The sequence below is a fragment of the Mchenga conophoros genome, linkage group LG3 (assembly GCF_057382185.1).
Source record: "Mchenga conophoros isolate Kocher_MC1m ecotype Shallow Benthic linkage group LG3, M_conophoros_male_GT1.1, whole genome shotgun sequence".
NCBI classification, from domain to species: domain Eukaryota; kingdom Metazoa; phylum Chordata; class Actinopteri; order Cichliformes; family Cichlidae; genus Mchenga; species Mchenga conophoros.
The window spans coordinates 20308988-20321786 of record NC_140528.1 but is presented as its reverse complement, the minus strand read 5'-3'; the positions used below and the strand labels follow the sequence as shown (position 1 = coordinate 20321786).

General features: G+C 42.8%; 1 protein-coding gene across 1 annotated transcript; it reads left to right on the top strand.

Moving 5' to 3' along the window:
* The first annotated feature begins 499 nt into the window (after positions 1–499).
* LOC146577611 (protein NLRC3-like) lies at positions 500–12452 on the top strand. Its single transcript, XM_085268433.1, has 6 exons — positions 500–534; positions 1662–1797; positions 3674–3915; positions 4032–5823; positions 7333–7509; positions 12257–12452. Exons 2-6 carry the CDS (start codon positions 1688–1690, stop codon positions 12450–12452), a joined length of 2517 nt encoding a protein of 838 aa, XP_085124559.1. The 5' UTR covers positions 500–534; positions 1662–1687.
* Positions 12453–12799: the final 347 nt, after the last annotated feature.

Genomic DNA, 12799 nt, shown 5'->3' with positions numbered 1-12799 from the left:
TTTCTATTAATTTATATAATTTTAAGTTAAGCAGGACAGAGTTCTTTTAAAGAAAGATTTACTTATATTCTCAAAAGTTAAGCATGACAGGCTTCTGCTTAAGAAAGAGACCTATTTTACTGTGTTAATGTTGTCATTTTGAGCTAAAAATAAATGGCTAAATGATTTTCATGTGTTCATGTCACAAAGAATATGCATCTGCTTAAATCAAATTCAAGTCAAATGGTTAAAAAATAATTTCACACACACAAAAAAAGAGCTAAAAAATTCACCACACTGGGAAGGGTGAAGACAACTGGGTCGCCCGGCCCTGGCCACGAGGTGTCCCTTATTTATTTCTCATGGAGTTGGCAACCCTATGTTTACATGATCGAAATATCTTGAACACAAACACAAACAAACAAAGAGGAAGACCGCACCGGAAGGAAACAACTACAAGTCCCAGCATCCTCTGTGTTTAGGGAGCAGCAGTGAAAGTGAAAGTATTGAGCCTCCGTTCAGAGCAGCAGGAGGAGGAAGGTGGAGCTGAGGCAGGTGAGTGTTTACATGAATGTGTTTCTTCTTATGACATAAAATAATTCCACGCTGTTCGTGTCTGTGGGTGAAATGTGAGGCCGGTCGGCTCCTCTGAGCGCTGGTTTCCTGTAAGTAGAGAGGAAGTGAGTTTAGCTGAGCCTCCGTTTAGTGTGAGAGAGCAGGAGGAGAGTGAGAGCTGTGCTGAGGCAGGGTGAGTGTTAACACCGCTCTGACATTACTGTGTCTCTGTGGCGGGAACAACAGGCTCCGTCAGTGGAGGCAAAAATAATCAGACTTTGGTTTTTCAAAGGAAACAACTTTATGTCGGAAGTTCCCGCACGCTCATTGGATAACGATGTGTCAATCTCGAGCTATTAGCCAATGAGCGTGCGGATTCACAGAAAGACCCGCCTTTATCACATCACAGGACTTTAAAAACTGCAATGGCGACAGAAACTCCGTGAGTGGAGTTCAGGGTGACGTTATGAAACTGTGACGTTTGAGCCACTTCCTGTTCTCAGTCCCAGCGTCCTGATCACCGAGGTTTCTGTTGCTCTGATATCTGATATTGATTATATTGGTAAACAGGCTGTAGCATAAACATCAGGTCTGTTCTGAAAACTGGCTTTATTTTTTCAAAGTAAGGGAATATCTGTGGTCTGATACCGCGGGCTCATGGGCTAAGGACTTGGATTGACAAGTCAAGCGCAGATGATTGTGTTGTTTCTTATAAAGGCTTGTGTGTGTGTGCCTTCCTGTGTGTGTCCTTGTGTCAGTGGAACTGAATCAGTGTGTTAGAGAAAGTGCTCCTCTGCTGTGCCGTCATCGTGTGGATGCTTCTTTTAAAGTTGGAACTCATGTTTTTATGATCTGCTTCATTTCATTGAACCTTTATTTCTAACCATGAAGTCCCTTTGAGGTTACAGCCTCCTGGTTAGGTTTAGGCTGTTATTGTGCTTCAGGCTGAAATATGAGGAGTAAGGAGTGGGGCTGGTTAGCCCTCATGACCCTCACCATAACACATACGTCACAGGACAGTGTTTACCACAGAAACTCCATGAAATGATCAATGAGAACTTTAGAAACCCGTCAGTGTGATGCTTCCAGTACAACAGCACCTCTGAGTGTGTGTGTTTACCTCTCAGACTAACTCCACCCTGACATCAAGAAGATGGAGGAAGAGGATGGAGCAGCATCTGCAGCATCCAGCTGTTTGTCTGTGAGGAGTGACCGGTCCAAAGGATTACCTCCAGACTTCAGTAATGAACCTGCAGCAACAATGTAAGAGAGCTGCTGACTCATTTATTCAGTGTAAATAATGATTTTGATGCAATGGGAGAAGAAAAATGACAAAAACAGTTTTAAAAATAAGGATTAAAATGTTACAAACTATGTTTTTGAGTTTCCTGATGTAGCACAAAAATATATGAACATAATATTTTACGGTTCTTTTAGGCAGCACCAAAAAACAAAAAGACTATTTTAAGCTGTCTGAGGTAGTGAGTCAACATGTCACACTGGGTCAAAGGTCAGGGAGTAAAAGTTTGTTTTAAAGGAGGTTTAAAAGCAGCGAGTGAAGGAGCCTGTCGAGGTAAATCGTTCCATAACTGATCAAATTCAGTTGGTGGACCTCTGTGTGAAATCAAGCATCTGGTTCACAGAGGATAACCCTCAAATGGGCTGTACAACATTATATAGGGAGACAAAAACAGAGATTATCGTAGCCATCGCTCTCTCGCATGGACGTGGCAGTCTTGCTGTCTGCTGCGAATCCTCCCCGTACCTCCGTGACCTCGTCTGGTATCTGCTCCCTCCTCTGTAAGAGACAGTAAAGGAAAACACGTCTCTGCCTAGTCTTGAAAATCTAATCTTATCATCCATTGTTCTTCTAGGGCCTCTTCTTCTTGTGGCCTCAGCTAACTGCTAATATTTAAATGGCTAACATTAACATGTGTGCCAGCCAGGTTAACATTTATGATGAACTATGATTAATTAACTGATGTTGAACCTGGAGCTTTACTGACCTCTGAAATTCCTCCTAAAGTGTTATTCAGTGTTGTGACAGTCAGCTGCTTCAGCTGCTGCTGGGATGGGCTGTGGCAAAGAGAACAGAGAAAATCCAAATCAGAGTTTTTCTCTGAATTAAAAGCAAGGAAACAACAATATATTCTACATGGTGAAACTGATGGTTTCTGGTGTTTGGGTCTGTTTTTCTGTATTTATGCAGATAAAGTGTAAACTCAGATGAATTATACCATCAAATGTTAAAGGAAAATATCAGGATGAGTGTCTGTGAGCTGAGAAGGACGTGAAGCGAGCAGTTTATCCCAGAGCTGAAGCTGCTCTGTGTGCAGAGATGAGCTCAGATTCCTGCTGTGATTGATCAACAGTCACAGAAATGTAGACTTGTAGTTATTACTGCAGTATGGTCACAGCAGATACTGATAAACATGTATTATGAGGATGGATGATCAAGTTTCTCACTCTCTCCTTTAAATCTCAGTTTTTTTCTTCTTCACAGTTTATCTGTTAATTTATTAATGAATAACACTGAAAGAGTTTCTGTTATATTTCCCCTTGAACATCAGCTTATTAGGGCGGCATTAGGAAATAGCCCCCCTCCAAAGAATGAATAAATGAATGATGATAATAATAAAATGATTAAAAAGCAGAGCTCAGAGTGGTAGAATGGTCAAACATGGATCCACGGGTGGTTCAACTGCATTTGGTGACGTGACTAAAGCAAATCTTTCAAATAATCCCACCATCAACGGGATGTTGTTTCCTTTACTACGGTTACTTTACTTGGTCACCGTGTGAATTTCTTTGAAATGAACCAAATTCTTTTATTTGTTGGTTGTTGCATATTTAACCTCTACAGTCAGGAAAGGAGGAGATGAGGCCTCAACAATGTTGGGTTGTAGCTGTGCTTCAGGTTAGAGTGAGTGTCCATGGAATAAATGTAAGTCAGTGAACTGGAAACATGACTGTGTTCAAACTTTGTTTCCTTTTTATAATGAGTCTAATCAAAGGTGGACAGAAGTATCTCCACTTTGACTTTTCTGTGTCACCATCAGAGCTTCTGCACAGTGTTGTCAAATCTGGATGTTTGTCACTAACAGTCACTGATTGTAGTGATAAAGAAATGTGTTCACAGAGGGAGGAAGAGGAAGAGGAGTGGTGTTTGTGAGGCGGAGCAGCTGTCCTGCTGTGCTTTGTGCCAGGACGTCCTGAAGGATCCAGTCTCTACCAGCTGTGGACACTGGTTCTGCAAACAGTGCATTTCCTCATACTGGGACCAGTCTGCTTCATCAGGAGACTCGTCCTGTCCCCAGTGTGGAGAAAGATCCAGAAGCAGAGCTGGACTGCAGACAGCCAGTCAGAGCAGCTGTGTACAAAGTAAGACTGAACATCTGTCTGCTGATGGACTCATTTCTGAAAACTGGACTTCTTGTGTTGTTCAGACATTGAAGAGTTTTCTTTCTCTTTAGTCTCGTTGTTTTTCTTTCTTTCAGCAGATGTTGGTCTGCAGGAGGTTTTAGATGAACATAAGATCAGTCTGAGGAGGAGATGTGAACGTGTGACTGAAGGAAGTGATGAAACAGGAAGTAGAACCCTCCTCAACACCATCTACACTGAGCTCTACATCACAGAGGGACAGAGTGAAGAGGTTCATACCCAACATGAGGTGAGGCAGCTGGAGACAGCTTCCAAGATGGACGCCCTCCATGACGCTCCAATCAGGTGCCAGGACATCTTTAAAGCCTTACCTGACCAACAGAGACCCATCAGAGTGGTTCTGACCAACGGCGTGGCTGGTGTTGGAAAAACCTTCTCAGTGCAGAAGTTCACTCTGGACTGGGCAGAGGGCTTGGAGAACCAACATGTCAGTGTGGTGGTTCTGCTTTCATTCAGGGAGCTGAACCTGATCAGAGATGAGCAGTACAGTCTTCTGGAGCTGCTCCATGTTTTCCATCCAACATTACAGAAGGTCACAGCAGAGAAGCTGGCTGTCTCTCAGCTTTTGTTCATCTTTGACGGCCTGGATGAAAGCAGACTTTCATTGGATTTCACCAACAGGAAGCTGCTGTCTGATGTCACACAGAAGTCATCAGTCAGCCAGCTGCTGACAAACCTCATCCAGGGGAATCTGCTTCCCTCGGCTCTCGTCTGGATAACTTCCCGACCCGCAGCAGCCAATCAGATCCCTCCTACATGTGTTGACAGGCTAACAGAAGTCCGAGGCTTCACTGACGCCCAGAAGGAGGAGTACTTCAGGAGGAGATTCAGTGATGAAGAGCTGTCCAGCAGAATCATCTCCCACATGAAGACATCCAGGAGCCTCCACATCATGTGTAGTATCCCAGTCTTCTGCTGGATCACTGCTACAGTTCTGGAGCACATGTTGACTACAGAGCAGAGAGGAGAGCTGCCCAAGACCCTGACTGACATGTACTCACACTTCCTGCTGGTTCAGACAAAGAGGAAGAAGAACAAGTACCATGAGGGACATGAGACGAGTCCACAGGAGCTGACGGAGGCTGACAGGGAAGTTCTTCTGAAGCTGGGGAGGCTGGCATTTGAACATCTGGAGAAAGGAAACATCATGTTCTACCAAGAAGACCTGGAGCAGTGTGGTCTGGATGTGACAGAGGCCTCGGTGTACTCAGGAGTTTGTACAGAGATCTTCAAAAGAGAGTGTGTGATCTTCCAGAAACCAGTCTACTGCTTTGTTCATCTGAGCATTCAGGAGTTTCTGGCTGCTGTCTACATGTTCCACTGTCACACCAACAGGAAGACAAAGGTGCTGAAGATCTTCTTGGGACAAAAATACAACGAGTCCTCTCTGGATGATTTCCTTAAACGAGTCATGGAGAAATCCCTCCAGAGTAAAAATGGCCACCTGGACCTGTTTGTTCGCTTCCTTCATGGCCTCTGTCTGGAGTCCAACCAGAGACTCTTAGTAGGTCTGCTGGGTCAGACAGAGATCAGTCCAGGAACCATCCAGATAGTCATCAACAACCTGAAGGAGATGAACAGTTATGGAATCTCTCCTGACAGAAGCATCAACATCTTCCACTGTCTGATGGAGATGAACCACCTCTCATTATTTCAGGAGATCCAAGAGTTCCTGAAGTCAGAGAACAGATCAGAGAAGAAACTCTCTGAGATCCAGTGCTCAGCTCTGGCCTTCATGCTGCAGATGTCAGAGGAGGTTCTGGATGAGTTGGACCTGCAGAAGTACAACACATCACTGTGGGGACAACTGAGACTGATTCCAGCTGTGAGGAACTGCAGAAAGGCTGGGTGAGTCCAGATGTGATCATTAACATCATTGATCAGTGTAGGTTAGTAGTTTAATTTTGAAAATAAAATCAGATTGTAACCACAAAGTGTTTGTGTCCGTACGCTGCAACCTTCCACACCATTCCTTTATTGTACAGACTCAGCAGCAGCTCCATGGATCCCAAATCCAAGAGTGGAGAACAGATTTGAAGTGTGTCACATCCATGCAGTCACAGCTGTTTCCACCATGTTTCCACTGATATTAATCCTGTTCAATGACACGTTTCATATCAGTGAATATGTTCTTTAGGACGTCCACTGACATGTTTAAGTGTCCTGCTGGAAATCACTCAAATCATCCATGAAATCCATGAAAAATCCTTTTAGTGTTTCTAACTTCACCCTCTGTCCTCTCTCTCTCTCCATCCTCCTCACTGCTTCTTTCACTGATAATCACACAAACATTGTATTCAGCTACAAAATAACACAATAATATCATCTGATGATCATTATTATAAGAGCAGGATCCATATTTGATATCAGAGTAACACACTGCTTGGTTATGTGCAGTCATCATCAGTGACTGTGGGTCAAACAGAAGCTCTCTGATTGGTTGCTGACCTTGGTCACCTGTCCACTCTCACCTGTTTGTGTTTGCTCTCTCTTTGCTGTCTCCATCCTCTCTCTCCTTTCTCTCCCTCTCTGTCTTTGTACGTCACTCAGGTCCAATGGAAACAGTGACATTTACAAACCAATCAAAGACAAACTGATCCATGTCAGGTTATAACAATATTCAAAGTGAATACAGGCTGCTGCTGGACACAGACAGGTAACATCATTTTGACTTGCTGTCACCTGGATCTGGACTCATAAACACTGAAGCCCTGAACAGGAATACAAATCATTTTCTGCCAACTAGCGACACACCAGCAGATAATGGCTCAGAAAGCTCAAATGAGCCAATCATTTCTGTGTTTAGTTCCCCTGAAATCAGATCTGATATCAGCAGCTCTGAGTTCATTCATCATTATTGTCCAGTGATGAGATTTCTGCTCCGTTTGGTAACAGTCAGCAGGTTTTTCCTGCGTGTGGACGTGAACAGTCGTACCTGACAGCAGGTAGCAAACAGAGATCATCTTTCCAGCTGGAACTCTTCACTGAGCTGAACTCATTCAAAATGTTCTGGAGTCAAAACAGGAAACAGTCCAAATGTGTGTCTTCACTCTGACTCTGGATCAGATCTCAGTGACAGACTGTGGACATTATGGAAGCCTAAATGTGACACCATCTTCCTCCTTCATCTGCAGATTAAAGCCAAACAAAGATGCTCATTAAAAGTCTGCAGGTCTGAGAGAGACTCAATCGTTGTGTCATGTCAAACACAGTAAGAGGAGCTGAAGCACAGATGTGAAGAGCAGATTCATCAGATTATGACCTCACTCTGTTTTGTCTTCATATACATTCAGTCTGTGTTTATAATGCAGATTTTCTGCTTTTATAATAACACATTTATATTTTCTATCATCACAGACTGACTCTGTGTGGACTCTCAGAGTCTCACTGTGAAGTTGTGGCCTCAGCTCTGAAGTCCAACCCCTCCCATCTGACAGAGCTGGACATGAGTGGAAATGATGGCCTCCAGGATTCAGCAGTGAAGCTTCTGTGTGCTGGACTGGAGAGTCCAAACTGTCGACTGGAGACTCTGAGGTGAGTTCACTGACTGCGGCTGTTGTTGTTTTTCTATATTTCAGGTCTTTGATGTTTGAAACTTTCTTCAGTTCCTAAATGTTCAGGATGTGTCTGAAGACAAATGTGAAGAAGTTTGAGTGCTTTCAGAAATGTTGTCTTTCCAAACGACTGAACAACAGTTTTTCCTTTTGGCTCCAAACAGAAGTGACAGACTTGAGCAGGGTTCATTTAAAGGCTGACAGAAGGGGAGTGGTGACGGGGAGATGTTTGACAGGACAGTGTTTCAGCCTCCACAGGTTCATGTTGTGCTCCATCAGTCAGTGAAGATGAAGTCAGTGCTGATGAGGCTGTAGAGTGTGTGAGGGATGTGAATGAGGATGATGAAGATCTGATGATAGCAGATAAAAACAGGCTGCAGAGACTTTGAGCCATACAGGGCACACAGTGTGTGTACAGAACAGCTGAAATCATTATGGAGGCCTCACTGGAATATGGAAGCATCACAGTACAGCTTCAGTGAAGCATTAAAGTCTCTGATATGAGATGAGAAATGAAGCAGCCAGAGCTTTTTCATGAGTGGAAATCCACTGTGACTGTGAGCTGCTGCTACAGCCTCCAGATTAGCCAGCAGCTCATCCTGCTCAACATGGACCTGTGGTCAGAGTGTGTGCTGGATAATCCGGCCCAGGATGAGGCCAAACTGACATGGGATGAAATGTCTGTCACATAATTGAGCTTAGTGTAGTTTCATTTTGCACAATTTAAAAACAACCAAAACTTTGTTCTGTCTTTTCTATGTTATACTCTAGACTTTCTTTGATACTGTGTCCAAAAGGAGCAGCTTTTACTTTGAAGGGGAGGCGTCTCTGTTTCCTCTTCAGGTTGGATGATGGAAGCAAATGAGTGTGTGATGTTCTTTCAGTGTTGCACTTTGTAGACGCTCCCTGAGCACTGGTCTCACAGCCAGCTGCACATAGAGACCAGTGTTGTTAGTCCAGGTCAGAAGATGACTTGTTGGAATGAAAATGAGCTTGTAGTTTGTCTGCTTTAATAATGTGACTGGAAAAAGGTGTTGGACTTCAAATATGTCCATTTCTTTCACACTTCACCTTTAAAAGTGAAGCCTTGTGGTTCCTGGAAGGAAAAACACGACTTTTTCAAGTCTTTGTCCTGTTTTTATGATAAATGTACGACTTTAATGTGAAACATTCAGAGTTTTTTCTCTTGTTGTGTTTGTTTGAAGCTGCTTCCTGTGGGCTTCAGCTGTTTGGAGTTTCCATTTTCTAAACTTCTACATTCTGAACCTTCTTCAGCTCTGAACAGATGATGAAACACTGAATGATTTCAAGCTCACACTTTGTCTAATAAACTTACATCTTTCATTCTTTATACAGATTGTGGGGCTGTGGTTTGTCAGAGATCAGCTGTGATTATCTGGCAGCAGCGCTGAAGTCCAACCCCTCCCATCTGAGACAGCTGGAGCTGAGTGACAACTACAAGCTGCAGGATTCAGGAGTGAAGCATCTGTGTGGTTTCCTGGAGAGTCCAGGATGTGGACTTGAAACTCTGAGGTCAGTCAGCATGTTTTAGTTGTGCTGAGATGAATATGATGTGAAAGTTGTGCTGACACTAAACTGCAGACATCAGGCTGATATTATACTGATCCACACTGAGGATCTTCATGGTAAAGTCTGTTTTCTTCTTCTCTGGTTTAGTCCATTGACTGCAGCAGAACAATGTTCACATTTCAAACAGTGAGACTCAACGTATGGCCCGCGGCTCACACGCGGCCTGCCCACCTTCCCTGATTCAGAGAGAGGGGACCCTGATTAACTGTGTAGTGTTCTTCCTCACAGTTCTAAGTATCAGACACAACAATGAATAATCCACAGCTGACTGTCTTTAGCAGGTCAAAGGTCACGGCACACAGCAGACAGTGGGAAATATTATAACTCTGATCATTTATCAGCACATATCCATATGTATAAAAACAAAGCTGACACTGTGAGACTTGATCAGAGGTGTGATCATCACAGCAGAGGCCTTTGTGTCAAAGTCACTGAGGATCAAACAGAAACACATGAAGCAGATTTTCCTGTTCTGGCTTTTTATAGCAGATAACCTTCAAAATATTCTGCAGTCCACCAAAAACTGAAGCAAACCATGAATCAACATGTGAACATGAGCTGATGCTGCTGAAGTGAAGCAAAGTTACAGAGGTTTGATTACAGACACAGCTGAGAGTTTGTAATCTGTCATCATTTTAAAAGGTTTACATTTCTTCAGTATATCCACATTTGCAGCTGGTACCTCAACCTCCACTTGTCCAACACAACTGCTGTCCACTGCCTCCATGACATTGTAATTTTGCTGTTGGTCTTCTGTCAGATCTTCATCAATCACTTCTGCACGGGGCACACCTTCAGACTCTGCAGCTGCATAACGAAAGCCTGTAAGATAAAATTAGACATAAGGTAAATGTACACCAATATTCCAATGACAGGTGTGTGATTCATCTGGAAGTTATGTGCGGATTAGTGTACAGTGATAGCAATTTAGTATGTTTTTAGAGGGGGGGGGGGTTGTTTACCTCCGATGGGTGCTCTTTTTCGCTTCCGTTGCGTACGCCTTGAGTGCCGGTCCGAGTCTGATACAGGTATGTCGTCATGCCCCATGTGCAGTGTTGGTGCCCAGTCTGGATTTGTTACATCCATTTCATATGCTGGTTTGCCTGCAATAATGCCAAATCATAAGCTACTCAGTCGACATGATGTGGTTCTGCAGCATCACACATTAGCATGTTTTATCTCATTATCTATGACCTCAGCACGTTGAAAATAACACTAAAAGCCTTTCAAGAGTGATATGAATTAATTTAGAACTCACCGGAAAGAAAATGCCGTGAGCAAACCAACAAAAAGCTGGGGATTGCAGAGAACTCGATATCCGCTCGTCTCACCGCTGCAATCCAAGCCTGACGTCTTTGTTTAGTAATATCGGATACATGGGATCCCTCACGTTGCCTCCAGGATGGAAAACGATGAAAAGAGAGCCCGTTATCCAGCTTCTTGCCTTCACGATCGTGTGATCTAACGTTGCAACCGACAACACAACACGTACGATCCATAGCTGAAATGGTATCCTTTGGCTGGCCTACTGTCATGGCGGAAGGGGGCATGGCCCATCTCCCGTGACATCACGCTCCAAAGCCCTATAGGTGGGAAAATGTACCATGTCGACCAATCAAAAATGATATGGAAACATGACATTTGGTTGTTTAGCAAAAGGGGGAAGTTTTAGGAGTGACCGGCAAGAGAGAGCGAGTGAGCGAAAGAGAGAGAGAGTTTTGATACGTGAGAGATTTGTGACGTTTACCGTGTTTGGTCTCAAGTTAGTTTGTTGTCTTGTGTATTTAGTGTGTAGCTGTTGTTTTGTTTTGTGTGTCAGTTCTACTAGTGATCGTCACAGTTGCTGCCTTAAAGCCAACAAAGGCAGATTGCAGTGTAAACGCTGAGTGACACACCTGCTGTCAGACCTGCAGGTTTATCCCTGTGCTGTTCTCATATGTGTTAGAGTGACACAAACTATTGTTTGACACCTGATTGTTCTGTAAATAGTTTGAAATGATTATATGAAAAACGTCTGAGCCTTGGCTGCATTTTTTGGTAAATAGTACCATATAACTTTGTTGTTTGCAAAACGTGTGCGTATTTTTAAAAGTGTACAATCTCTATTTGCATTTCAAGTTATGAAGATGATTCGTTAAACATGTGTGTGGTTTTTAACAGTCAAAATATCACTTTCTACTTGTATTTTAAATTTTGTCTGAATTTAGATAAATTGTGCTGATACAGTTGGTCAAAATGAGAAAATAACAGATTGGCAAGATAAACTGTTTTTAAAGGTAAAATATAGAGGCCACATCAAAAGTAGTCAAGAAGGGTTAAAGGCTAAAAGCAAAGTTGTCACCAAGTACTGTTTATATTTGTGTGTATTGCTGCAGCTTTTTTGAGTATTAATTTGGTGCCTTTGTGTGAAATAATGGTATTGTGAGTGATCCATATAGTCACAAAGAATAGCCACTTGTTTCTGTGCTACCAAAGTTCCCCGGCTTTCATTCAAAATGTGTTTATCGTCAGCACCTGCACATTAAACTACTTAAACATTATAAATGTCTTCAAGCTCACACTGAGGCCTGTGGGGTACTATCAGCCACTGAGACAGTACACACATTTATATGTGTTTGTATATGAATATTTCATACTTTAAGACTGCCTGTTTATTTAAGGGAGATGAACAAAATACATTGGAATTGTACAAAATAATATCATGGATGATAAATTAAATAGATTTTAAGTAGATGCTTGTGCATTCTTAAAGTCTTATATGTTGAACTGAACTATGTGATCTGTTCAAAGCCTTAATCTTAATTTGAAGTGAAATGTGCATTTTGAGTTTATACACTATGTATATAAGGCGACCGTTTCCTTTTGCAGTATTTTTGTGTGGTGTACTTTTCTATGTCTTAACAAAAGGGGAACAAAGGTGTTTAAGTTCACCTAGGATGATGTGTTTTAATTTTCACATGGTCTTGCTTGAATTTGACCCTGACAAAGGCGTATGAACTCTGTCAGCTGTTTGGAGTTTCCATTTTCTAAACTTCTACATTCTGAACCTTCTTCAGCTCTGAACAGATGATGAAACACTGAATGATTTCAAGCTCACACTTTGTCTAATAAACTTACATCTTTCATTCTTTATACAGATTGAGTGTCTGTGGTTTGTCAGAGATCAGCTGTGATTATCTGGCAGCAGCACTGAAGTCCAACCCCTCCCATCTGAGACAGCTGGAGCTGAGTGACAACTACAAGCTGCAGGATTCAGGAGTGAAGCATCTGTGTGGTTTCCTGGAGAGTCCAGGATGTGGACTTGAAACTCTGAGGTCAGTCAGCATGTTTTAGTTGTGCTGAGATGAATATGATGTGAAAGTTGTGCTGACACTAAACTGCAGACATCAGGCTGATATTATACTGATCCACACTGAGGATCTTCATGGTAAAGTCTGTTTTCTTCTTCTCTGGTTTAGTCCATTGACTGCAGCAGAACAATGTTCACATTTCAAACAGTGAGACTCAACGTATGGCCCGCGGCTCACACGCGGCCTGCCCACCTTCCCTGATTCAGAGAGAGGGGACCCTGATTAACTGTGTAGTGTTCTTCCTCACAGTTCTAAGTATCAGACACAACAATGAATAATCCACAGCTGACTGTCTTTAGCAGGTCAAAGGTCACGGCACACAGCAGACAG

Coding starts and splice junctions, on each gene's coding strand:
- LOC146577611 (XM_085268433.1), top strand. CDS start 1,688: ATGGAGGAAGAGGATGGAGCAGCATCTGCAGCATCCAGCTGTTTGTCT. Junction 1,798..3,673: donor AATGAACCTGCAGCAACAAT/GTAAGAGAGCTG, acceptor ATGTGTTCACAG/AGGGAGGAAGAGGAAGAGGA. Junction 3,916..4,031: donor TCAGAGCAGCTGTGTACAAA/GTAAGACTGAAC, acceptor TCTTTCTTTCAG/CAGATGTTGGTCTGCAGGAG.